The sequence below is a fragment of the Suricata suricatta genome, chromosome 7 (assembly GCF_006229205.1).
Source record: "Suricata suricatta isolate VVHF042 chromosome 7, meerkat_22Aug2017_6uvM2_HiC, whole genome shotgun sequence".
NCBI classification, from domain to species: domain Eukaryota; kingdom Metazoa; phylum Chordata; class Mammalia; order Carnivora; family Herpestidae; genus Suricata; species Suricata suricatta.
In genome coordinates this window covers 130,705,919-130,733,887 of record NC_043706.1, presented here as the reverse complement: position 1 = coordinate 130,733,887, position 27,969 = coordinate 130,705,919, and the positions used below count along the sequence as shown (strand labels likewise).

Genomic DNA, 27,969 nt, shown 5'->3' with positions numbered 1-27,969 from the left:
AAGAAGGTAAGGAGGACATTTTCTTGGAGAGAATAACAACCTGCAAATAGGATGCCAAACGGGACCCACCCTCTTCTTTTTTTGGCCATCCAATTGTTTTTTATAAATTTGAACGTGGATGTCTTTAGACTCAGAGATCAGTCACCACACACCCTTGCAGGGCCCTGTGAGTCCCCTGAAGCTGTGGGCTCGCCACCGTGGGCTGGAGAGATTCGGGTGATGGAAAGACTGGAGAGCAGAACTGGCCAGGTCGCAGAATGCCTAGCCATGGAAAGAAGAAATCTGGGGGCGCCTGGGTGGCTCAGTCGGTTAAACGTCTGATTTCAGCTCAGGTCATGATCTCACGGTTCGTGGGTTCAAGCCCCACGTCTGGCTCTGTGCTGACCGCTAGCTCAAAGCCTGGAGCCTATCTTCAGATTCTGTGTCTCCCTCTTTCTCTGACCCTCCCCTGCTCGCTCGCTCGCTCTCTCTCTCTCTCTCTCTCTCTCAAAAATAAATAAAAACATTTAAAGAAGAAGAAGAAGAAGAAATCTGTAGCTGAGCCTTTGGGCCATCGAAAGCCCCTGGCCAATATTAAGATGGAGAAAGATAAGACTAGACACACATTTTATTAAACCCTCCCTGGCCGCAGCAGGGAGCTATTGGAAGGCTGCATGGACAGTCTATACAGATGATTATAATGTTTGGAGCCAGAGCACTGCCACTAAATATAGAGACTGAGGGTGAGCTATGAGATACGTTAAGGAGGTGGAATTTACAGGGTTTAGGAATTAGTTAAAAGGAAGGAAGCATTAAGGATGACCTGGGGCTTTGGGCTCAGGTGCCTGGTGACAGATTACCTCCTCATCTCCGAGGCAGGAGGGGGCAAATTTGTGGAGAGGTGATCCTTTCCATTTTGAAAATGATTAGTGCAATGTGTTCGTGGGACATCTAGGAAGATGGTCCAGCAGTCAGATTTCTTCCAGTTTAACATATTACTGACTCAGGTGCAACATTTCCTTTCAAACTCAAAGTTTCAATCAACACATCATTTCCAGATACTCTTCACCCTCCCAAACTTGTCAAGTCTGCCCCTTCGTTCACAAAACCACTGCTTGGTCCCAATCTTTATTACCTTCTGTTCTACGCTATTTGAACAACCCCCTACCTGGGCTCCCTACCTTTCATCTCTAGACCCTCAAAGCCAGTCTGCCTTCAGAGAAAGCTTTCTTTTCCTCTAAAACCTTCTATGGCTTCCCATTACCTATATGATAAAGCCTTGGGTAATTAGCCTTCCCTGTCGCAATGGTCCTTGCATGTCTCACCAGGCCCCTTGTTCAGTGTCCCTGTGCTTCACTGGTCTCCTGAGCAGGTCACAGCAGGTCACACCCCCACTTCTTCCTCCCCCTTGTGGTTCTCTGTACTGTGAGTCCCTTCCCCACCTCTTCTGCCTGGTAAACTCCTACTCATTCTTTTTTTTTTTTAATTTTTTTAATGTTTTATTTATTTTTGATACAGAAGAGACAGAGCATGAGAGGGGGAGGGTCAGAGAGAGGGAGACACAGAATCTGAAACAGGCTCCAGGCTCTGAGCTAGCTGTCAGCACAGAGCCCAACGTGGGGCTCGAACCCACGAATGTGAGATCTGACCTGAGCCGGTCGGAGGCTTAACCAACTGAGCCACCCAGGTGCCCCCTTTTTTTTTTTTTTTTGAGAGACAGAGAGATCACGTGAGCAGGGGAGGGTCAGAGAGAGGGAGACACAGAATCTGAAAAAGGCTCCAGGCTCTGAACTGTCAGCACAGAGCCTGACGCGGGACTCGAACCCACGAACCGTGAGATCATGACCTGAGCCAAAGCCGGATGCTTAACCGATTGAGCCACCCAGGCTCCTCCTACTCATTCTTTAAAGCCTCTCATAAATGCCACCTCCTGTGCAAAGAGGGCTCATTTCCTCACTCACTGAAACAGGAAACTTTATCCAAGTTCCTGCTGAATTTTACACTTACCTCCATTAATTAACTATTGTGTCCTCGTTTGCTTAGACTAGGATGCCCCACAGACCTCTTACATATCTTTGCCTATCCAACCCTCCATGTGGGCTTGATGCTTCCTCAGCTTTGTGAAGCACAGAACAATGAGGATGAGTGAGTATCCAGAATATAGATTATTTTTAACCTAAGGGTATTTTTCATCCAAATTCCAATCCCATTTGTCTCTTTTTCTCTTGTTTTCCTCCTGTGACCCACAAATGTGTACCTTCCCCTTCCCTCCAATAAAATCTTCCTTCCATCCTCCGGCGTCATGCCTCTTTTCTCTCTGGTCCCCAGACTTCCTAGGAATCTACTTCTGCGCTCCAACCTTTCCTTCCCACTCACCCCTCAGCCCAGAGCAAACTGGCTTCTGCTCTCTGCCACTCTGCTCTGACTGCCCATGGACGGTCACAGGGGATCTCCCCACGGTCAGGTCGCGAGTGGGGGTCCCTTCTCGTTGTACTCTCCTTCTCTCGCACTGGGGTGTCGCCATTCGCACTCCTGAGTCTGTCCCTGCGTAGCTATGGCCTCAAGTGTCATCACGTCGCCGTTCTAAAACCCCGCAACGCTCAAACTCACCTACTACACTTCGTGTTCTACAGGAGTGAGAATAAAGAATCGTCATAATCCAAACCATGCTAGTCTTCTCTCCTGCCACAACCCCACAGAAGGCCATGTCCCGGCCACACGGGAACAATCACCCCGCACCATGACAATACATGCACTTACGAACTTCCGTGCCGTTGCTCGCTCTGTTTTCCTCTAAGGCGTCCGCTCCTTCTCTCCTCTAAAATCCTACTTATCCTGCAAGGGTGAATGCCACTATCCTCTCCCCTGTAAACTCCTCCTCTTACCCAGAAGTTATCATTCCCTTCACTGACAGCATTTTGTCAATCAACACACCTCCTACAACACGTACAGCTCTACAGTCACCACAAATGACCAGAATGTCTGTCTCCTTGAGTGATTGAAGAGCCTTTCTTTTATGATCAAGAACTGTGTGTCCAAACCTTCCGGGTCTCATACCTAACAGGCGTTCAGCAAATACCTGTTGAATTTAATTGGATTAACCTGAATCAAGAAAGCCCTAGCTAACAGGAAGACCTCCCCCAAATCAACTCCTTGACATTTACTCATGAGTCCGACTTAACCATTCTACTGATGTCCTGTAAAATTCAGAATAGTTTCAGGTAACACTTGAAACTGCAACAGATGTTTCTCCCCACAGGTGTACCCTCGGGTGATTACTTTTTGTTTCTCAAAATTCAAGTTATCTTGCAAAACATCTCCAGAAGCCAGCTCGGCCTCCAGGCACGTCAGCTGACCCTGAAGAGTCTCCAACTTGCTTTCTGCTTCCTGGGCTCTCTGAAGAGCTTTCTGGTGAAACCCAGACTCATTTCCCAACTGTTCAGCAAGCTCAGATATTCGGGCTTCAAGCTGGGAGGCCATCTGGAAACAAAGAAACAGACAAGGATAAGCCTTGTTTCCGATGCCACAAAGTATTCAAATCTAGTGCTCTGCCCAAGCAACAGGACTATTTATAACACCAACCTCCAGATTCTTTGTAAAAATTAAATAAAAAACAGGTAATTTGATTGCTGTATCTGCCTCTGCTTGAAATAAATCTGTATTCATTACCTAATCAAATATTTCTATTGGCATTTTTAATTTGTTTGTAATCCCTTAAACAAGTTACTCGATGACTATTTACGGGTGATATTTACTTACCCCTAAAACCGCCATTGATTTAGGAGCTTCAAAGCTTAGCTGGAAAACAGTCCAGACAGAGTGCTTTTAAAACCTCTGCAAGTGTCATTTTCCCAAGACACTCCTCCACAGTATATGGTGGATTAAAGATTATCCAGTGAGTTAATTTTATAGTAAATATATCAGGAATTCTAGGGCATAAACATATTTTTTCAAGCCTTTTTTCAATTTTCCATTGAGTATTGGTTCCTCAGGCACCAAAGGTCGGCGGTGCTGCTCTGTGCTGAGTACTCACACAGCGATATTATCACGTTAGCATCTGGAAGGTCAAATTTAATACAGCGACTCTACATGCAAGAAGGTGGGGGAATCTGATTGCTACCTCCTCTCCTATAAAATGAAATCAGTTTGTCCATTAACGGTCTAATTCTCTTCACACACCCCTCATTTCCCAGTGCTTCCAGCCTTCCCTCAAGTTTCTTTGTCCTGACGTCCCCATAAACAAGAATAAAGTTTACCCGAAACCTCAGGTACGTTTTGAGAAGACTCAAACTGATTCTACCAAGTCCAGTTTTCGGGAAACCCTGAATGCAATAAAAACCACCAAGTTTGGGGTGACATTTTTGTTTTGTTTTGATGGTCAGTTTCAGAAGAGGAAAAGAAAGAAGGAGATATTTACATAATACTCAGCACCATTCTTACAGAAACTGAAATATCTTGATGGTTTCGGGTTTACAGTTTCGGTTAAAAAAAATTTCTGCTTGCCTATCAGTAACCATTTTTAAAAGCAGGGAGACACCCAGCCATCTCCTAATATTTTGTAAAGCTGTCGCGTGGAGAACAATAGGGTTTGTTCTGAGTCGTCCTCAGTGCTTAAGTTAAGGACCAGCAGGTACAAATCAGAGAAGTAATTCCACTTCAGTGTAAGGAAGAATTTTTCCTGGTCCCCCAAATTACAAAGTAATACATACTCGTTATAAAAGACTCATTAAAAAAAAGTTTAAGTAAGGAAAAAAACCACTCAGAGGTAATACCTATTATTATTAAATTATTTTCAAATAATTCATTTTGATGCCCTGTTAAAATACAGCTGAGATACTGTATGTGTAATTTTATGTCTCTGTGTTTACCTCACGTTTTAAGCACCTTACCGTGGCGCACAGGGAACGCCCCATCACTGGAGACCGCCCGAAATGGGCTGACCATCTGTGAACAATGTTACAGACTGGACGGAAGCGCTGTGGTCAGGAATGTTAGACTACTCGATCTCTAAATGCTCAAATCGTGTGCTTCCGCGACTCTCTAGTTCCAGGCCTGTAATTCAGTTAATTCTGTCCTTCTGTGGGTGCTTGAAATCAAACATTTGATGGCAAGCTGCTTAGCACCACGTCCAAGGACTTATGTTCCCCCAGGGAAACTTCCATTTTAATTACAGAATATGAAGCTCTGAGAACGCGCCATTTTGGATTTCCTACCATCGGCACCGACTAATAAGAGATGTGAGCTTAATGCAAGAGAAAGGTGCACTCCTCTTGGTACAACATACAAAGTCACCTACAAAACAACAGCCATCAAACAACACCCGCAAGATACTGCCTTGTGGGGAGGAGGGCTGTTTAATGATATGATATTATACAAGGCAGAGCACATGATTCTGTGGGGCAGGAAGTATGTTTCACATTCGACTCCAAGTAGGAAGTGAGTCTTTCTACCTGAAAGTCCTTCAACACTTCTCCTACCCCACAGTTAACCTACCAAAGAGAATGAAACCAAAGAGAAAAGAGACACAGAAAACCTCAGCTGGAGAGATGGAGAACTGTTAGCCAAGGTCAGCACACTGACAAAGGTCCCAGAGGCAAGCTAAGCCTCCCATAGAAACCGATCACGAAAGACTTCCATTTTGGGGCCATCTGGCCGGCTGGCTCAGTCAGAGACCATGCAACTCTTGATCTCGAGGTTGTGAGTTCTAGCCCCACATTGGGTGTAGAGATTACTTTTTTTTTTATGTGTATTTTTGAGAGAGAGACACACAGAGTGCAAGGGGGACAAGGGGCAGAGAGAAAGGGAGACACAGAATCTGAAGCAGGCTCCAGGCTCTGAGCTGTCAGCACAGAGCCTGATGCTGGGCTTGAACTCATGAACTGTGAGATCATGACCTGAGCCAAACTCGGTCACTTAACCAACCGACCCACCCAGGAGCCCCGGGTATAGAGATTACTTAAAAAAATAAAACCTGGGGCACCTGGGTGGCTCAGTCGGTTAAGCCTCCGGCTTCGGCTCAGGTCAGATCTCACGTTCGTGGGTTCGAGCCCCGCGTCAGGCTCTGTGCTGACAGCCAGCTCAGAGCCTGGAGCCTGCTTCTGGTTCTGTGTCTCCTTCTCTCTCTGACCCTCCCTCTCTCATGCTCTGTCTCTCTCTCTGTATCAAAAATAAATTAAACATTACAAAATAATAATAATAAAATAAAACCTGAAATGCATGAATGTGCAATTGCCCAGTTAAGTTAAAAAAAAAAAAAAGGCTCCCATTTTGAAGAGCACACCTCAGGCTACAGCTGAAAGTTTGAGTCAGGTAGTGAAAATGACCCTGAGGAAAGAAGAGGACATCCTGATGGAGAGCAGACCGTGGCCCGGGGCCTCTGGAGTCACACAGTCCCGGTCTCCAGTCCACTCTCTACTGCTCAGCAGCGTGTTAGTGGAGGCAGGTAATCAGCCTCTGAAACTCCGAGCCTTTGCTCTGACCATGAGGTGATAGTTCAGATCATTTGAGCCGCACAGGATTTCACACTCAACTGAAGTTCAAGGCACTGCATCCATTTTTACCATCAGGATCCCTACTCCAATATGTTGGCTCAGGCAATCCTATGCTTCTGTTGTAAAGAGTTAAAGGGGCCCTTCAGGAATTGTCCTCACCATGTTTCTCAAACCATTTGCAGCCCACAGAGCCTGTTTTTCAACTAAAAACTTTTCTGGGAAGGACCAATAAGGCGCAATGTGCTAAATCAAAGGTGAAGAGGACGCAGGAGTGCTCCACAGAACTTGAAGCCTCCACAGAATATAACGGTGTGTACACGGCGGAACTGTGTAAAAGCTACAAACTCAAGATTCCAGGGTCCACGGAGGAGCCAGTGGCTGGGAACCCCTCCACGTTCTACGCGTCACAGAGCTTAGCTTCCTAAGCTTATTTTAGGTCTCAGTACATGTGATCCCACCAATAATTTTCAGAGCTAAATTGACTTAAATGTATTCCAATAAATTAACATTCTAATCTGACTCGGTTCTCGGGAACATCAAATGCCTACCTGAACATATGTGTCTCGCCAAAATTGTGAAGCTATGTTGTGTTTTTCCCACCAAGAACTCTACAGAGTCAATAGGCTTTTCTTTTTTTTTTCCTTCTTTTTCTTAGTATCATCTGCTAACATATCCCTGATATTCTGTGGGACAAAATGTGCCAAGGATTTCAAGAGAGATGTAGGAAACTGAGGGGAAGGGAGAAGGATTGTAATAAAGAAAACATACCTCTTTTTTTTTAAACAACAGAAAAAAAGGCACTGAAGTGAATTATACTTCAAAAACAAGCAGCCTGGTTTGGGGAAGTGAAGTCATAATGCCCTAAAAAATTTCAGTCACTTCCCAAGGACAAGTAGTTGTTGATTTCACCAGAGAGACACTTTTGCCCTAAGATTAAACCAAAGAAAGCACAAGAATTTTAAACTGAAGAAAGAACCATTTGGGTCACTTAAGGACCCTTGCCTTTTGGACATACACCCTTTTTCTCATTAGTCAAGCTATCATTTTCACTTAGGAAATATATAAAATATGTTGTCAGGAATCAGGAATAAAGCATCAATCAAACTCTCTTTCTGTGTTATCAGTTTGTATGGCCAACCACACTGACTGGCTATTCCTTCTGCCTCCACCTTTGTGCGTGTCAACTTTTTTGGGTTTTTCTTTTTCTTTTTTTTTTCTTTTTTTTTTTTTTTTTTGAGGGAGTGGAGAAGGATGGAGGGAGAGAGAGAGAGAGAGAGAGAGAGAGAGAATACCCCAAGAGGGTTCCACGCTCACCACTGAGCCTGACACAAGGGTCAATCCCACAACCCTGGGATCATGACCTGAGCCAAAATCAAGAGTCGGACTCTCCCAACTGACCGAGCCACCAGGTGCCCCATGTCGACTTTTGTTACAAGTTAAATTGGGTCCTCCAAAAAAGAGGCACGTTCAAGTTCCCCAGTACCTCAGAATGTATTATTTGGAAATATAGTCTTTAGAGAGCTGGGCCCCAATGCAACATGACTAGTGTGCTTAAGAAAAGGGAAAATGTGGACACAGAGACACATACAAGTAGAAGGAAAATAATATGAAGGTGTAGAGAGAATGCCATCCATGAGCCAAGGACTGCCTGAGCAGCCAGCCAAAAGGCCTGGACAAGATTTCTCCCTCACAGCCTCAGAAGAAACCAACCAGCCAACATCATGAAGTTAGATTTCCAGCCTCCGGAACCGGGAGATAATCCACTTCTATTGTTTAAGCCACTAAGTTACGGGTAGTTTGCTATGGCCATCCTAGGAAATGACTATACTGTAGATGTCAGGAAAGCTGAAATCTCTATCTTTTTACTCTCCCACGGGCCCCTATAGTCAGAGGTGACCACGTAACATAATTTGGGGCAATAAACTGTCAGTGGAAGTCTGCCGAAGCTTCTGGGTGAATGTTTGGTTTCGTGTATTGGAGAATTAGGGAGAAAGCAGAATGACTGGATCATATAAGGGAAGCAGGGGGGTTGTAGAGCACCTCTCGGGTCCTTTAGGGCATCAGGCTGGGTCCCCACAGCTTGCCCACAGCCACTAGACCAAGAAACACTCCAGTGGAGGAAATAAACTCTTACGTGTGCCTAACAAAGAATAAAAGAGCTGTCTCGATAAATGTTTATTAGCTTGTATGAACTGTCTTTCATTTAAGAAATGACATAGAAATCAATCATCGCCATGCCCTCTCTATACAGAATCACTTCTCATCCAGATGATGAGCCAGTTAGCAAACATCTAAAAGTAAGATTAAAAAAAAAAAAGTGTGCCTCAAAAATCCACACTCAAATCTGAAAATGTCGCAACTTTCTGTCATTGTGCAAGACATCCTTATTTCAAAAACACCTGTTACAAATGTACTGAGATTTCAAGGCTGACCACCATCCAAACACTCATTTAGATTCTAAGGAACCCAACAGCAGGACATTCCTCTAAGAGAGTGGTTTCCAACCGGGGAATGATGTCACCTTCCGGGGACATTTGTCTGGAGACATCACGGGTTGTCACAAATTGAGGGGGAGAATGGTGCTACTGGTGCCTACCGGGTAGAAGCCAGGGGTGCTGTTAAATACCCTACAGTGTACATACAGAGCGGCCCCTCAGCAAAGGATTATCCAGCCTGAAAGGTCAATAGTGCCAAGACTGACAAACCCCACCCCGAGATACAGTAAAGCGTTTAAAAAGAGAATCTGACTTGGCTATAAGCAGAAAAGCAAGGACCCAAGTAGTAGTGACTTACTGAAAACGTGTGGGTGGCGTCCCAGACTCTACTGAGAACCGCAAAGACAGGAGAGTAAAAATGAATAGCAACAGGATGGATAAGAAAGGCAGGCTGCACAAAGTAGGGGTCGGCACGAAGGGGCGAATTTGCCAGGCTCGGCCCGAACCCGCCACTGGGCCTTCGCAGGGGTGTTACGCAACTGCTGAGTGCGTGTTTACCGACGGCAGCTGGCAGGGGCGCACAGCCCCCTCAACAAACAGACTCATCAATCTGTGCAGCTCCCATTCTTTAGAAACATTTCTAAGACAATATACGAAATCCATTTTCTCCTGATTTTACTTGAAGGCGAGTCAAGCTATACGCTTGATTTCAGGCTTTTAAATAGTGAGAATAGCTATTGAAAAAAATTACAGGGTAGAAAAGGCAGACAAAGGCACTAAAAAGACTCTGAATCATTCTGATTTTTATGGGGAGTAGGGGAAGGCATAGCCAGCTTAGCCAATTTACAGCATTTTGCTTCAGAAAATAAACATATACATCATGCTGGCAATTTTATGCTATGCTTCGCATGCTGAATTAAAATAGTGTTAGGAAAACATTTGGAAAACCAGAAGAGGGAAGCAATAAAATGAAATGGTTAAGGACCATTAGCTATGGAAGTGCATCTCTTACTAGTCAAGGTAAATAACTTAATAAAATTGTTCTCAGTCCCAGAAATAATTTTCTTCTGCAATCCGGGACCAATCACAAGAAAAACGGAGCTACCCTCAGAGACCTGCACATTTTATAACCATAAAGATAATCCTACACTTGGACAAAGGGGTCACCTGACTTGCTCCTAAGAGCCCACATGAATTTTGGAGAACTTTGAAAGGGGATGGAAAATGTTTTATCATTAAAGGAAATTTTCAAATGCGACCCTGAACTCTGAGTTAGTGATGGCTCTGAGTATTTTAGAAACCTCAAAAAAGAGAATACATTTTCTCCTTTGAACCAATAGGAACTCGCAGAAGAAGTAGATAATGGAGTTATACCTAGAATTTGGATATTATTTACCTTAGAACCTCATTAATTAGGACTTCAAAAACTTGCATTGGATGGTAATTTAGGCTGAAGGTGACTCTGCTCAGCAAAGCTAGATAGTAAAGGAGAGTTTTTTTATTTACTTTGAGAGAGAGGGATCATGAGCGGGAGCTGGGGAGGGAGAGAGAATGCCAAGCAGGCTGCGCTCTGCAAAAAGCAGGACTCAGGGCTTGATCTCACGAGCCACGAGATTATGACCTGAGCCAAAATCAAGAGTTGGTCACCTAACCGTTGACAGAGCCACCTGGGTGCCCCCAAGGAGAATTATTAATAGTATAAACAAGATCACAAAATTAAAGAAGCTTCAATCATATCTATGAGTCAGAGCACCTGTCTCCACTTGTTCAACAGTTGCCCTCAAAGACTGTTCCAGGCACCAACGTGTCATGAAGAGAAGGAGAGAGAGAGAGATGAGGAGAAGCACGGGTAGCGACAGTTAACATTGCCGGGCACTGCATTAAGGACTTCATAACAATTTTCTTTTTCATTTCCTGCTTTCAACAAACAACAACCTTATGGGGGGGGGGTATTCTTACAGGTGTAACAACCCTTATCTGCAATTCCAAAACCCACAGGCATCTGGGAGCAGACAGCTTTTTTCGGAACTCACCTGCTGATAAGGCTTGACCTGACGGGCTCTGGTAGCCGACCCTGACCCGAAGCGACACAGAGCTCTCCGCAGCCCTGGTGCGTTCCGTGCGACGGGCTTGTCACAGCTCGTGTTGCAGAATGCTGAACGGGGTGGACTCTGGGGGCGCCTCGGGCCCCACTGAGGAGGGGCGTGTAGAGGAGAGCTCCCTCCATTACCGTTCCGTGTACTATCTTACCCTCCTACACCCTGAAAAATTCTCAGTTGAAAAACACAATGCAGGACCAAAGGGTTCAGGTAAGGGGTGTGGCCCCCGAGGCCTCCCTGTCCAGCCGATGAGAAAACAGAATCCCAAAGGCAGGTTCCTAGGAGCCGGGCCACGGCACACCTGGACTGCAGTCCATACAGGATACAGCACAGGCGACCCTGACCCCAGAACCCACATTGTCGATAGCTGTCACGTGAGTGACTCCCCAGGCTCCCTAAGTATGACCTGTAGCTGAAAGTAATAAAAACCACATTTAAATGACTAACTCGGCCAACTACTGTCCTTAAGAATCTTAGAAGTCGCCATCTCCACTCACCCTTTTCCTGCTCTCTCCCTGGCTGGCCATTTCTCCGATCCTTTCCAAAATGGCATCCTCTGTGGGCCCGATTGTGCCCCACGTGCCCCCGAGCAGGGCTGCGACTTTCTCCCTGAACGAGGAGTGCAGGTTTTGCGCCACTGCCGCCGCATCCAGGCTGGCCTCCAAGCTCTTCTCCAACTCGCACGAGCTTTTCTTCAAGAGGCTCAGCTCCTGCTTCGAGGCATCCCAGACCCGCTGGCCAGCAAGCAGCCTTTCTTGGAAGAGCCTGACTTCCCTGTCAAGAGCTTCCTTCGTCTCTACAGCACTGAGCAAATCCTGAAACGAAAGAAAGCGAAGACACCTACCTTAGCAGCCACGGAAGGGCACGCGCATTTGCTTTTCGCTTACCTTGTTTCTGACTTCACGGAGTTAGGATTAAATCACGGCATGCCCTGTTTAACTGTAAGTTCCCCACCATCTCTTCATAAAAATTGCGAATTTAAAAGGCCTCACACTAAAAATTTTTTAATTAAAAAATTAGGTTGTAAGGGTAAATTTAGGTGTCTCAAAACAAGAAGGGATTAAAAAAAAACCAGGGCTAGGAAAAGAAGGAAGCCGGCATATAAGCCTTTTCTGTGTGAACCTCTAGAAAGACTTAACAAAAACAAATTGTTGGCTAGCATGCTGGTAGAGGCAATTTAAATATAGAAAATATTTACAGAATGATCTGCTGTAAAGTTTGATATTCATGGAAATTGATTTTGAATAAACAGTAAACCCTCAGAGTCCTACCTACACACCAAAACTGTGTGAATAAAGATGACTCCTTAATACTCTTCTAAATAATAAAGTAGCATTTTCATAAAAACATCATTGCATAAAGGAGAATCAGACCTTTCTTTCAATATTCATTTACTGTGTATCACCTTGTCTCATCCAACTGATAGAAACTGAAGAAAAGAGACAGAAATATCTAGCCATTTAGTGGGTGGGAGAAATAAAGGTAGAGGAAAATAAACCACCACACTGAGAACAGTCAGTTTAAAGAACATGATGTGTATTGTTAGGGTCACAAAAATTAATGAAGGGCATCAGGGAGGCTACCTGCGCGCCTACTTCTATTTACTATAATCTAGAATGGTCCAAAGAGGCATGAAAAAGGCATGGGTTGTGAGATCAAGCCCTGCATTGGGCCCCAGGCTGAGCATGGAGCCTGCTTAAGATCCTCTCTTTCTCTTTCTGCCCCTCTCCCTGCCTCACATGTGCTCTCTTTCTCCTCTAAAAAACAAACAACAAAAAACTAGCTGACCTCAATTTCCACAATACATGAATTCACACTAAAAACGTTAAGCAACTGGTTAACCAACACCGCTTCAGTATTGCAGCCTTGTTAACTAGCAAAGAATACTTTGGCTTTTTATTAAAAATACTGTTAGTATCGGGGCGCCTGGGTGGCTCAGTCGGTTAAGTGACCATCGTCGGCTCAGGTCAGGAGCTCATAGTTTGCAAGTTCAAGCCCCACGTTGGGCTCTGTGCTGACAGCTCAGAGCCTGGAGCCTGCTTCGAATTCTGTGTGTGTGTGTGTGTGTGTGTGTGTGTGTGTCTGCCCCTCCCCCGCTCTCGTGTTTTCTCCCTCTCACACTCTCAAACATAAATACATATTTTTAAAAATTTTTAACACTATGTAAGAGTCAAAAACAACAAAAAGAAAACAATATCTTTGAATAACAGATTCGACATCCAAACAGGCCAGTTATATTTCAGGCTGCTAGTTAAAATGTACTCATCCGTCCTGCATCAGAAGTGGACTTTAAAAGGAATTTATCTCCACCAACAGCTTGGAGATAGAAGAGATGTTTCTCAAAATGCTGCTTCTTTACTTTTTATACTTTTTATAAAAAAGAGAATATATTGTGGTTGGCTGCACAGCTCAGGGCTTAGAGCACTGATATTGTAAAAAAGAGACTATCTTACCTTTTTTTTTCCTTCTAATTTTGTTTTAAGTCAAGGAAGTCTCCAGCATCAATTTGAAATAAAAGTCATCAAGTGGATAGGGAGGTAGAGAAGGCTGCCCTTTTCAGAGACGTAATGGCTGAACTAATTATGGATTATGGAACCTATTTTGTGAAATACTTTGCTTCTCAAGGTCTTGGCAACAGCTTCGTTTCCCTGCTCCCTTTCAATACTAGTCTTCCACGTGGAGAAGCTCCACTATTGCTAATTAAACTATAGCCCTGAAAGCAAAGTCAAGGGCATTTTATCTTAAATATAATATTTTAACACTTTACAGATTTCTTTCTCAGATAGTAATACAAGAGCTGCCCCATTTGGGTAACCAGGATCAGTGCTGATGATAATAAATTAGGACCATATTTTACTGAGAAACTACAATCTATCATGTAGTTAGAAAATTGAAGCCCAAATTCAGTGATACAGAGCTCTAAAAACAACAACATCAACAACAAAACCCTCTAGAATATTACATGTTGACTTTTATATTGAAAGAAAACCCCTAATGCAAAAGAGGGGAATTTCCATGACCCAGAGAGTGAGCGATATTTTTAGCTAAGTACAAAATGTCCTCCAAATACACACAAAAATATGCCAGGCGCTTGAGTACTATAGTCATACTGTCCGTGAGGCGTATACTAACCAGCTGACAGCTTACACCAAGAAACCAATAAAAATAGTTAAAATATTCCAGCTAGAGGGAACTTTTTCCACCCCAACATTAGAGTATTGTCCCCCTGCCCTAAGGACAGAAGCCAGTCCCTAGCAAATCCAACGCACGAAACGTTATGTCTGGTAAAATTCAGAAAATTCATTTGTGATCATAACATACAGTAGCACGTGTCAGCAGGCTAGATTTCTTCTCGGGACTCATTTCCACCCAGTGAACGCTACGCTGTTTCGCACATAAAGTGCAGGCCTTGAGAGCCAGTGACAAAGCCTTGGGGATGGCCACAACCCCAGCACTCTGATTAAGCACTTGAGGATTTAGGGCTGATCTACTGGGAACAGATGTCCTCAGACTACAAATGCAATTACCTGTAGAGCTGGCAGAGACGGCGCTGGAGTCTGATTGCATGGCTACCTCAAGGATACGCTTATGTGACATTGGTGTCACTGGCCAGGACCTGGGGACTGCTGTCAGACTACACTGACACACAGAACAAGAACAAGTGGCTCTCTCTAGGCAAAATCAGGGCTGACCTGCACAGAGGAAATCACATTTGCACACGAGGACAGGCCTTAAAGAGATAATGAGGGGATCCCTGGTTTTTTTTTTAATTGTTAATTTGCCTTTAGCTCTAGTCCTACTAATGCAAGAAATGAATAATGACCCTTCACAATTACTTTTGACAAAAACAATTGTAAATAGTATGGTTAAGGTGTTTGAGTCAGCTTCCCAATTAAATGCATGTCTGTATTAATTCCCAATTAAATGCATTACATAATAAAACCATTCACAGTTTTGTATTTATTTATTTATTTATTTATTTTTAATTGAGGGGGAGGGAAGAGGCAAAGGGAAAGAGAGAGAGAATCTCATGCAGACTCCATGCTCAGTGTGGAGCCTGATGGGGCACTCAATCCCATGTCCCTGGCATCATGACCTGAGCGGAAACCAAGTCAGTTGCTCAACCAACTGAGCCACCCAAGCACCCCTAAAGGTTTGCTTTTTTGTTTTGTTTTGAATTTTTTTAATGTTTATTCATGTTTAAGTTATTTTAATGTTTATTTTTATTTTTGAGACAGAAAGAGACAGAGTGCAAACAAGGGAGGGGCAGAGAGAGAGAGAGACCCAGAATTCGAAACAGGCTCCAGGCTCTGAGCTGTCAGCACAGAACCTGATGCAGGCTCAAACCTATGAACCATGAGATTGTGACCTGAGCTGAAGTTGGACATTTAACCGACTGAGCCACCCAGGCACCCCACAAAGGTTTGTTTTTAAAATACAAGTGTTTCCTATTTTAATGTTGCTACCTATTATGTGGATTTGCATATGCATGAGATCAAACTGCCTCTCTAAAATATATGACTAATGATCAACCTCTGGCTTGAGTTTAATTCATCCAACCTTGGACACATTTTGTGAATTAAAAACCAGTTGATTCCATCTGCTACTGTAGTTAAAGTGAACCAAAAAGCTCAGAAATTTCCCCAAACAGCTGTTCTTATTCGTTATTGGCAGAAGTGTGAATAGGTGTAATTCTGGTATAAATATCTAACAAAATAAAATATATACATACCTTGTGGCCCTGCAAGTCCAGTGTCAAGAATAGATCTATAGGATAGTTTACTAAATATGGAAAGTGACGTATGTGTAAAGTTATTCTATTACAATACAGCAAAAGATTAGGTACTACACAAATATTCAGTGATATGTAATTAAACAAATATGAGACATCGGTACCACAGAACACTATGTAGTTTTTAAAAAGAATAGAGGAAACTTTTCATGTACTAATATGGAAGACTCTCCAAGGTAGTTAGTGAAAAAAGTAAGGTGCCTAACCAAGTGTATAGTGCCATTTGTACCTACATAAATAGGGCACCTCTCTAGAAACAAGCACAAGCAAGTGCCCATTCTGATCATCTCTGGAGAAGGGACCTGTAGCTGGGGGGATCATTGGAAGGAAGATATGACAGAACACTGACAACACCCAGGAAACGCCCAGGAAATTCTGGTCCTGTAAAGTGCTGAGTCAATAGTGAATGGAACACACACACATACATACACACATCCCTTAGGCTGACCCATGGCATCATCAACCCTGGAACCTCATAAGAATTCAACTTAAGCTTGAAATCCTCATTATTGACAAACTCAATACAAGTTGACAATGAATTTAGCTGCTTGAGAGGCCAGTGCATTCCTGGGCTTCTCCACAGGGCTGCAAACATTCTGCCCTGAGCTGGTCAGACTGTGCCTTGGAGGACCATGGACAGTTCCCAGCTGGAAATTTTAAGAGGGACGCTGTCAAAATGGAATGGATTCAGCATCCCATGCTAGGATGAGACCCATAATAAAAATATTGATGTACTCATGGTATTTTAAATGCTGCTTTCATTTATTTTAAATGCATAGAATGAATCTAAAGTGAAACCATGGAAGACTTAATTATAGTTACAGAACACAAAGTATTATAAACCTTGACAATGTAAATACAATAATAAAATAAAACTGGAAAGAAAAGGGAGTAAAAAGTAGGAGGCATTAAACTCCTCCTACACCACAGCAGAAAGTCTAAAAATACTATCTAACATTGGTGACTCAGGAACAGAAATGTATTCCTTTTAAGTCTCAATAGTAACTATCAGAAGCTAAAACAGGAATGCTCCAGTGAGGCTAGAAGTAGAAGGAGAGAGGGTTTTAAATTTTACTTCAGAGTCTTATGAATGGTTTATTTTTGTATAATCTGAGCAGATATTATTTTAGTGCTTATTTTCATTTTAATTCCTCATTCGGAGGCTAGAATCTCCCAACTGAACATATGATAAGAAAGAAGATTCAAAGTCTGAATAATACAGACTGTTTGTCCAAAAGAAAAGACGTAGAAATTTATAATAAATGTCTTTAAAAAGCTTGAAAGTTAGTCATAAAAAAGAGATTTCAGTTTATTCTACAAAGTTTCAGTAAGATAGAGCCAGGATAGGATGTGAATTATGGGGGTTCTAATCCTGACTTGCCACAATGAAGAACTATCAAACAATTGAACTACACAGAGTGTATGGACCTCCTTGTTCAGTAGTGAGTTCCTTGTCTCTGGAAGAGTTCAAGGGAAGCCTGGAAACTAGTGAGACAGTGACATTCTAAAGATGATTCTGATTTCACATAGCTACATGATCTAGATTTTAAAAGACCTTCAGGGTCACTTCCAACATTATGATTCTAGGATTATAAAGATATCTTCAATTTCTTTAGTAATTTATCCTATCTAATAAGTCTTTACTTCCAGAAACTTATTTCCATCTGCCTGTACTCTTAAAATAATGTTAAGTTTTTTTGGATCCCTGGGTACAAGTAAATAACTGGAAAAGGAAATAAAAACATGGAGCATCGAATATGTGATGGGCGTGTCTCAAGTACTTCATGTATCTTATTCAACACTAAGATTAATTGTAAGAGAGAGATCCTTAAATTATTTTTCTGTTTTATAGACAAAAAACTGAGGTTCAAGGAGGTAAGGTCGTATGCCTCAGATCACATATTCCGTAGCCTGGATGAAAACCGAGAGCCTGGCTTCCTAACCACTCTGCTCCCTGTTTACTGTCTCATACTGTTCTCGCTCACATTTGCTACTTTAGGATAACACACCAAAAAAGCAGAAGGGACCTCCTTCCAAACCACACCTGCCTAATTCCAAAACCAATATTCTTTCTTAGCCTCAATTCCAGCTACCAGAACTAAAAGAAAATGTGAACAGAGAAGTAAAAGAAACCATCTGAAATCCCATATGTAAGTTTAATTTCTGATCTACTGATCAGAACTTGAACCGTCTATGGGAAATGTGTTTGGCTTGTGTAGGTAAAGTGCCTACGTCTTTCAACACTGGATTATTTCAGGATAATTGAAAGAAAAGGTGCCAATCTTTGGTAGTTGTTAAAACATACTTCAATACTAACTACTAAAGACTTTTCAGGAATGTATTTTCCATATGTATAATAAATCACCTGGATTTTTATTTGGTTAATTTTCATAAAGTAACCTAAATAGAGTAATTAAGAAAATCAGAAAAGTTGAGCTTGGTAAAAAACAGCACCACAGCCAGCAGGTACTACTAATTCTGCAGTCATTCTGGGCTTCACTAATAAGTAAGTTTCCTACCTCAAAAACAGAGCTTTAGAAAGAGCCTTCCTGAGGCCATTAATGTGTCAGTAAAACCGCCCGACAGTATTTTTCAGTAGTAAATCTTTGGAGTCATAATCCTATGAATGAGCACTTTATTAAAGACCTCAAGTTGTTTTATTGCCCATATTTTTTTTACAGTTTTTATTATTTTGGCAGGAACTTCATCCCAAAATGAATGCGTTTCCAAGTCTGAGCAATATTGCATCATTTACAAGTAAAGATACATATGAGAAAAGGAGTAAGTTCTGTCTCTCTTATGTGCTCTTATAACACGTTTTCATTTCCTACTGCCAACCTTCAGGCATGCATTTTTATAAATAAATATTAAATTGTTCCTAACTGTCAAGGCTTGGTAATTTGGCAATTACTATTTATAACTGAATTAAAGTTATTCATTCACTAAGTCTGCATAACTACATATTGTTGCTGTTCCACTGATAAATCATGTTTATGACTGGTATGTAAGACATACTGTGAATATACCTGTAAAAGGATTATTGTTAAAAGCATAATACTTTAATGACCAGGTTTCAAATCCTGGCTTTGCCACTAAATAACTAAGTAAGATCCCAGGGTAGTGGGATCGAGCCTGGTGTTAGGCTCTGTGCTGAGCGTGCAGCCTGCTGAAGATTCTCTCTCTTTCTCTCTGTCTCTCTCTCTCTGGGTGCCTGGGTGGCTCAGTCAGTTAAGAACCAACTTTGGCTCAGGTCATGATGTCACAGTTCATGAGTTTGAGCCCCACATCAGGCTCTGTGCTGACAGCTCGGAGTCTAGAGGCTGCTTTGGATCCTGTGTCTCCCTCTTTCTCTGCTCCTCCTCCACTCGCTCTGTCTCTCTCTCCAAAATAAAATAAACATTATAGAAAAAAGATTCTCTCTCCCTGCTCTACTCCTCCCCTACTCCCAAGTGCTCTCCCTTCTCTCCCTCTCTCTAAAGTTAAATAAAAAATAACAAATAAATAAATAACTTATGTAAAAAATATGAGACTTAAACTTCACTAGGAAGTCTTACTGGTAGGTAAAGATGAAAAGCGTAATTTTGAAGTAATTTTATATATACTGAAGGACAAAGCAAATGAGTAAAGATTATGATTACGATTCAAAAGATACTCCTATAAAACAAAAGATATTTTAAAAACTCTAAATATCACTTTTAATTAAAGAAAACAGTATTAAGTTATTACTAAAAATGTATTTCCAGCTCTGTCCACTGAAAGAAATGACATCCCAACAGCAATGAACACACCGAAAGCCCAAATCTTGTTTTTAAGCCCCATTCTCCAGGAAAAGGCACCAAAGCTCCCTACAGAATAGGCTGATTGTAGTTCCAGGGTCTGAAAGATCCTAAGATGTTGTGTCTTCTGTCAGAAAAAGCAAGGAAATGTTAAAAGACTAAAGGGATGAGGTTCAAGATCACAGAGACCATCCTAAAGGGGCTGCTGCTGGGCCAATTTAGTGAATTTAGAGTGCACGCACACACACACACACACACACACACACACACACACACAAATAGTAATTGATCATAAAAGTAAGTAAATAAAAATCCATGTGTCCATAGAACTGAAAAGAAATTAAAAGCTTTTCTTTACAGAAGAATGCCAGCTACTAAACAAAAGGAATGGTAAGATTAGGATATTACCTTTTTGCCTCCCCTGATCCAGGCAAGAATCAGTGATAATAACACCATTTGGTAAAGTCAGTGGGGAACAGAAATAACCTGCTAATTATCAGAAATGATCTGCCCAGAGATACCTTACTTAATTGCCAAAGAAAAAATATACCTTTACACTAAAGAGATGGGCACACAGTGTCAGCAACAAGGAACAATCTAGCAACAAGGAACATCCATTACTTGCCTGTGATGTGAAGTATACAACTTAATCTTTGAAATAACCTTGCCAAAAACATTTAACCTGAATCCAATCCAGTAGTCACCTCATTTTAAACCACATCTCCTTTATCACTTAATTGTCTTCTATGTATTTTAACTGAATGCATTGGCTCACTTTCATTTTTGAAAACTCATCATTATTGTTAATCCCATAATTAGTTTCTCTGTCACCAAGGAATAAAAATATAATTGAAGGATTCTAAAGTGTTAAAAAGCATATCGTGTTAATCTGCATGATCAAACAGGTTTTAGGTAATTTGAAAAGATCAAGAAATTCATTGTACAAAGAAACGTTTAGAATTAAGAGACATGTCCCTTTGACAGTCTCTCTCTAAATAAGACCTATAACCTTTGACCCCACAAGTATACCTCTAGGGTTTTGTCTTACTGATCCATTCTCGTGCATGACACTATGATTATACATAACAGCCTTGTTTATAATAGTGTGCGGTTTATTACCATTTTCTGTTAAAAATAAAAAGAGAAAAATATAATGCGAGCATGCTGCCATTTGTATTAAAATTAAGTAAAAAGAGGGCGCCTGGGTGGCTCAGCCAGTTGAGCATCCAACTCTTGATTTTGGCTCAGGTCCTGATCCCGAGGTTCATGGGATTGAACCCATGACCGGCTCTACACTGACAGTTCCCTGTTTGGGATTCTCTCTCTCTCTCCCTCTCTCACCCGCTCATGCTCTCTTTCTCAAATTAAATAAATAAACCAAAAAAATTAAATAGAAAGAATATGTATATACATCATAGAATATTTCTAGAAAAGTATATAAAAGATTGTTAACAGAAGTTGCCTCTGAGGAGAACTGGGTGGCTGGAGGCAGTGGGGCGGGGGGAGACTTTCCCCATATACCCTTATGTCTATGTAGAATTTTGAATTTTAGCAATTTGATAGACTACCTATTTGTTCAAAAAAATATTTGAATTTTTAAAATCTGTAAAGTCTAACTAAAGTAGGACTCATGGGGCGCCTGGGCGGCTCAGTCGGTTAAGCGGCCAACTTCGGCTGAGGTCATGATCTCATGGTTCTTGGGTTCAAGCCCCACATCAGGCTCTGTGCTGACAGCTCAGAGCCTGGAGCCTGCTTCAGATTCTGTGTCTCCCTCTCTCTCTCTGCTCCTCCCCTGCTCATGCTCGGTCTCTCTCTGTTTCAATAACAAATAAAACATTAAAAATTAAATTAAATTAAAAAAATAAAATAAGACTCATTCTCTACAAATTCTACTTTCAAATGTGCCGTATTTCTTTTTCTTCTAATTAGAAAAAAGCGAGTCTCAATGGCCTATTCAGGTCACCGAGTCCCATGCTGTCCCCCCCTCCAGCCTCCCTGCTGACAGTGGCCCCTTGGAACTGCGGTCAGTAACTACCAGCGTGCCCCGCCCCCCACACCTGGTTTTCTGCTTCATAAACACCACCGCAGATGCGCACGCGCAGACTGTACCTGGCTCAGCTTGTCCTTCTCAGCAGCGAAGGAGGCGGCTTTTTTCTGCTCTCTGTGTACTTCTGAAACCAGCCTCATGATGGTTTCTCTGCTAGCTTTTGCTTCCATCTCATGGACATTCATAGTCTCTTCAAGAGTAACAATTTGTCCTTTTACGAGTGCATTTTCCTTGCACAGCTCTCTAAACTGAAGAGGAAGCAGTTACAGTTGTCCTGTAAAAATTAACAATTTCAAACCACTTCCTCAAGCACCTCTGAGCTGCACACTCCACTGACTGCATCATCGCGGGCACCGAGGGCAAGCCAGGTCCCTCCATCCACCCAAAGCAACACATTTTCAGAAGCGGCCTCTAAACTCTCGTTATGAGCAGACCCGGAGACCAAATTAAAAGTAATCAAAAGAGAGCTATAGGGCAACACTGAGGACAGTCCTGCCAAAGGCTGCTCCACAGAGCGAGCGACAGACCGAGTGTCAGCAAGCCCCTGGCTTCAGGAATCTGGGGAAGCTGACACTCTACAGAAATTACAGCAAGTGAGGGAGTTCTATTCTGCTCATGTCCCCCGGCACTGCCTGCAAGGTGCCACCTTGCGGGGGGGGGGGGGGGGGGGCGGGGGGGGGGGGGAGAAGAAAGCAGGATTCTCTTTTGGAAAAGAAAATCCTTCTGATTAATATCAGCATAGAAAAATTGGAATAACATGCTCCAACAGTGGCTATCGTTGGGATGAGCAGAACTTTTCACTCCTTATGTTGTGCATTTGGGTTGTTAGCTGGAAGCATTAAGAAGCTTTGTAAGATTTACAGGAGGGAAGATGCAATCAGGCTCCTGGGGCCGGGGGACCTAGCTCCCCGCTGACAGCTCAGCCGGGAAGGCCCTGCAGATGCCCAGAGGAAGGCTGAGACCCCACTCTGGAGGCAGCATTTGTCAGGGCTCCAGGGAGAAGTGAGCCATCCTTCAGCCTCAGCGCTTTGCCACCGTGCCGCATGCTCCCGCCTCAGGGCTGTGCCCTCTCTCCTGAACACTGTCCCGCCTACGTGTGCACTCAGTCCCCAACTGTTTCCAGAAATCCCCACCTCAGCGGGGCGCTCCTTGGCCAGTCTAGCTACGCTAGCCTCCCACACCTCTCTGTCCCCACACCCCGATTGGTTTTTCTTCCCCTTTCCTGCGTGGGAGGATTCTACCTACGTATTTGTTTATTTCCCCCTCATCTCTATCTCACAATAACGGAAGCTCTAGGAGAGCACAGCTCCGGTCTTATCTCATTCACTGCTGCACCTGCCAGCACTGAGAATAGTAGTCACTCACTAAATACCTGTGAATAAGTACTGTCACTCACTAAATACCTGTGAATAAGTACTTAGGAATGCCTCCTTGGTTGGGAGGTGAGAGTGGTCGGTTTGCATATCGAACCCATGCTCCTAGGAGAGTCTTTTCCGAGGAGCTGGCTAACCCTGGGAGTCAGTCATTCCCAGGTCCACAAGGCCCAGATACCAAAGCATTTGAAATACAAAAAATAATACGGCATACTGGATACAGTGCCAACACCCAGATTAGCAGCTGGAGAAAGTCTCTGATGGGAGGAAAGGGGGCCATGAAAGAAGGAGTTTTTTCTTTTCCCTATCACTTGGTTTTAAAATAATCCCCCCAAACATCGCTGCACAGGGGACTTTTACAGCCAGGCTCCTGGTCTCAGGTGAGCAACTGAGAGGAGGAGGAGATGCACCAGGCACCCTGGAGCTCACCAGGCGGACTCTAGGCCTGAGCTATGGAAGCCCAGCGGTGAAGAGGGACACTTACTGAAGGAAAATGAGCTTATTTTGCAGCACTCAGCAAGTACAGTGGGAAGCTTACTCAGAAAACTCTGAGGCACGGTCTTTAAGAATGGCGGCAGGGGAGCGCCTGTGAGGCTCAGCTGGTTAAGTGTCCAGACTCTTGGTTTCGGCTCAGGTTATGATCTCATGGTTTGTGAGTTCAAGCCCTAAATCAGGCTCTGCACGGACAGTGAAGAGCCTGCTTAAGATTCTCTGTCTGCCTCTCTCTCAGCCCCTCCCCTGCTTATGCACGTGCACACTCTCTCTGTCTGTCTCTCTCTCTCTCTCTCTCTCTCAAAAATGAACTTAATTTTAAAAATGGACAGAGGACCTGAAAAGCTATTTTTCCAAAGATGACCAACAGACACATGAAAAAGTGTTCAACATCATTGATTATCCAGGAAATACAAATCAAAGGCACAATGAGATTTCACCTTACATCCATCAGAATGGCTAATATCGAAAAGATAAAAACTATTGGTGAGGCTGTGGAGAAATGGGAAAGCTTGTGTACTGCAGGTGGGCAGGTAAGTCGGTGCAGTCACAGGGGAGAAACAGTATGGAGGGTCCTCAAAAAATTAAAAATAGATTTACCATATGACCCAGGACTCCACTTCTCAGTATTTATTCCCCCAAAAGAAAAATACTATTTTAAAAAGATATATGCATCCATGTGTACAATGCAGCATTCTTTACAATAACCAAGATATGGAAGCAACCTAAGTGTCCATCAACAGAGAAATAAAGATGTGAGACTATATATATAATATTATATATTATATAATAATAGTTCTATTATATATATGTATTAGAATACTACTCAGCCATAAAAGAGGATGAAATGTTGCCATTTGTGACAACATAGATGGATTTAGAGGGTATTATACTAAGTGACAAAAGTCAGAAAAAGACAAATGTTTATGATTTCACTTATATGTGGAATCTTAAAAACAAAATACATGGGCAAACAAAACAAAAAGGCCCATGGATATGGAGGACAGCATGGTTGTTGCCAGCAGGGAGGGGACTGGGAAGAGGGGTGAAATGGGTGAAGGGGGGTGGGAGGTACAGACTTCCAGCTGCGACATGAACAGGTCATGGGGATGCGGTGTGCGGTCTGGTGACTACAGTCAATGGTATTTGGTACATATTTGAAAATTGCAGGCAAGCCGATCTTGAAAGTTCTCATCACAAGAAAAAATAATAAAATTTTTGTAACTTTTTATGGTGACAGATGGTGACTAGATTTACTATGTGATCATTTCACAATGTATACAAGTATCGAATCATTAGGCTCTACACCTGAAACTAAAGTACAATTGCATGTCAATTATATCTCAATTTTAATGAAAAAAGATTGGCTGCAACGAAATCTGGATGAATGAATGAAATCTGAAGGAAGCAAGGATATGAATAGTGTGGAATGAGCAAAGATACGGCGAGAGCCCCAGCACTTGAGGTGCCCTATGAATCACTATGTGCCAAGTGAATTATTCACTTGATATAACTAATTTCATCTTACTCGTAACCTACCAGTAAAGTAGGATTTTTATTATTTGATTTCAATGGAAAATTAAAAAGTACTTTAGAACTAATCTTAACCTTATACTTAAGAAGTATCCCAATAATGACACAGTTGGTTTTGGCTGTGTGTGTGCGTGCATGCGTGTGTGCGTGTGTGTGTGTGTGTGTGTGTGTGTGTGTGTCTGTATCTAAAACAACAACAACAAAAAAACCTCCCTAAAAAGGTATTGTTAAAATGAGTAATTAATTGTATTTGGCAGCCTGAACATATTTTAGACAAAACAATTAATCCTTTCTGGAGGGCAATTAATCCCAAATAATGTTAGAAAGGATTTTGGAATTGAGTCAGAGAGGCGATTAAGGTTTATCTCAGCTCACAGAGTCAAGTAATGCTATGCTTGGGCTAGGGTTCCATTCTCCCACCACGCGCACACTCAACCACACCCTTCCTTTCACGGCACACGTCAGAATGACCACTACATTTAACTTCTTTTTTAAGTGCATCCAAACACCTTTAGAATTAAATCTTCATCTGATGCCTTCTCATTCTTCTTGTCCGGATCTAAGCAGTCACAAAGTTGAGCTACAAATTCTTCATGTCTCCTGCAATTCTTTGAGACTTGCTTCTTATTCTCCTCATTTTCCTGTAAACACTTTCTAGAGGGCAAAGTAACAAATAGGTCAAGTTTTAACACCATACAAGAGATCATTCATCAGAGTTCAAGACTTAAGCTCTCTGTAATCCTATCATCATTTTCAACAGAATACAGGTTCCCAGAAACAGAGAACATTGTCATGCACTCCAATAAGGGAAGGAGAAAAGTGAAAAACATCCTGTATCTATACTTCACAGAAATGTAGAGAAATCTTCAGGGCATCTTAGATCAGCAAAGGAGACAGACTCTCTGCCTCTTGTCCTCCACCATTTAGGATTTGCAGAAGTACCAATAAATCTCTAGATCACCCATGGATATATATAGTCATGGGTCTCCTTTGGGTTTTCATGAGGAATACTTTTTTGTTTGTTTTTTGTGTTTGTTTATTTTTTGACAGAGAGAGACAGAACATGAGTGGGGGAGGAACACAGAGAGAGGGAGACAGAATTGGAAGCAGGCCCCACGCTCTGAGTTGTCAGGACAGAGCCCAATGCAGGGCTTGACCTCATGAACCGCGAGATCATGACCTGAGCCGAAGTCAGACGTTTAACCCACTAAGCCACCCAGGCGCCTGCTATATTTCTTGTAGTGCATCTTTCTTTGTTTTTTCATATGTTACACAGTGATCTATAAGGGTTAGTTAGGGCATTCCCTGGTTCATGGCCAAGCATAACTATAATAAAAAAATATATCAGGAGCAGGGGATGTTCTCCCACTAGAAAAGAGTTAAATCACCAGCAAAGACTATTATCCGTGTTTACCCATCCAGAGTTTTTAAAGAGTACCGATATGGGCCAGTCAAGGAAAATCAGTTGATTATGCTCTGCTATGAATATTTCATTTCAAATCTCAGATAGGTTTGCTGAAATAGCACGGTCTATTTCTAATGCTTTAAATGTTAGAGACTAAGAGATAATCAAAAAATAGACATACTTTAAAGGCAAATTAGAATCATTTCAGTAATTTGGTATCATTTTTTCAGTACCCTAGATAATAAACATGATTATTGCTCTCCCTTTTTACCATGTTGAGTGTTTACTGCAAATTCTTTCACTCTATTCAAAGATTAACAAAGCACATAATTGCACATACTCAAAAGCATATCATATTTCTATTTAGAAAAATGTATAACAATAAAAGACCAACATCAGTATATCTCTAAGTTCTTATTTTCAGCATATAAAAGGTACTATTTAGTCATCTCTCTGACTCATGAAACGCACAGTTAATCCTGTGATCCTGACTGATTTTTGTGTATGATTCCACACATTCTCTCCAAGATTTCAATCTTCTTTCTCAATCCTAAGGATTGCTCAACTATTGCTACTCTCATTTGCATTTCACTTTGACCCAACAAAGTTTCAGGAATCTACATTAAGAACATAATTACATAAGTGTGAAAATGTGAATGTACATGAATATTCATTGCATCTTGGTTTATAAATTTTTTTTAGTAGAACTAACCTAAGTGCCTACACGAAATAGCAAAAACAACGAGTTAAGTAAATTATGATATTTCAGGCAAAGGGTATCGTGGGCTATTAAAATGATTTAATGAATGACTTTTTTAAATATCTGCAACATATTATAAAGTAAAAAATAGTTCGTTACATGATGTAATCTAAGTACAACTATCTGAAAACTTGTCCACCAAAATATTAAGTATAAACTTTGAGAGAATCATGAGGTCTTGAGTAATTTCAATATTTTTGGCAATCTTATATATTAAAAAATATGTTTAGGAAACAATCAAAAAAACTAACAGGCAACCGACAGAATGGGAAAAGATAGTGGCAAATGGCATATCAGATAAAGGGCTAGTATCCAAAATATACAAGGAGCTCACTAAACTCCAAACACGAAAAATGAATGATCCAGTGAAGAAATGGGCAGAAGACTTGAACAGACACTTCTCCAAAGACGACATCCAGATGGCCAACAGGCACATGAAACAATGCTCAGCGTCACTCGTCATCAGGGAAATACAAATCAAAACCACACTGAGATATCACCTCACACCGGTCAGAGTCACTAAAATGAACAAATCAAGAGACTATAGATGCTGGCGAGGGTGTGGAGAAACAGGCACCCTCCTACACTGTTGGTGGGAATGTAAACTGGTGCAGCCACTCTGGAAAACAGTGTGGAAGCTCCTCAAAAAACTATTGATAGAACTCCCCTATGACCCAGCAATAGCCCTGCTAGGGATTTACCCAGGGGATATAGAAGTGCTGATGCATAGGGGCACGTGTACCCCAATGTTCATAGTGGCACTTTCTACAATAGCCAAATCATGGAA

The 27,969-nt window shown here is 42.1% G+C and overlaps 1 protein-coding gene across 1 annotated transcript in view; it reads right to left on the bottom strand.

Moving 5' to 3' along the window:
* CCDC170 (coiled-coil domain containing 170) overlaps positions 1-27,969 on the bottom strand; it is a 51,283-nt gene that overhangs the window by 17,939 nt on the left and 5,375 nt on the right. Inside the window, exons 5-8 of the mRNA XM_029943251.1 lie at positions 25,527-25,671; positions 21,682-21,867; positions 11,502-11,819; positions 3,259-3,459 (exon numbers count right to left, since the gene is read on the bottom strand). Coding sequence (XP_029799111.1) covers positions 3,259-3,459; positions 11,502-11,819; positions 21,682-21,867; positions 25,527-25,671 — 850 coding nt within the window. The remainder of the gene's footprint in view (positions 1-3,258; positions 3,460-11,501; positions 11,820-21,681; positions 21,868-25,526; positions 25,672-27,969) is intronic.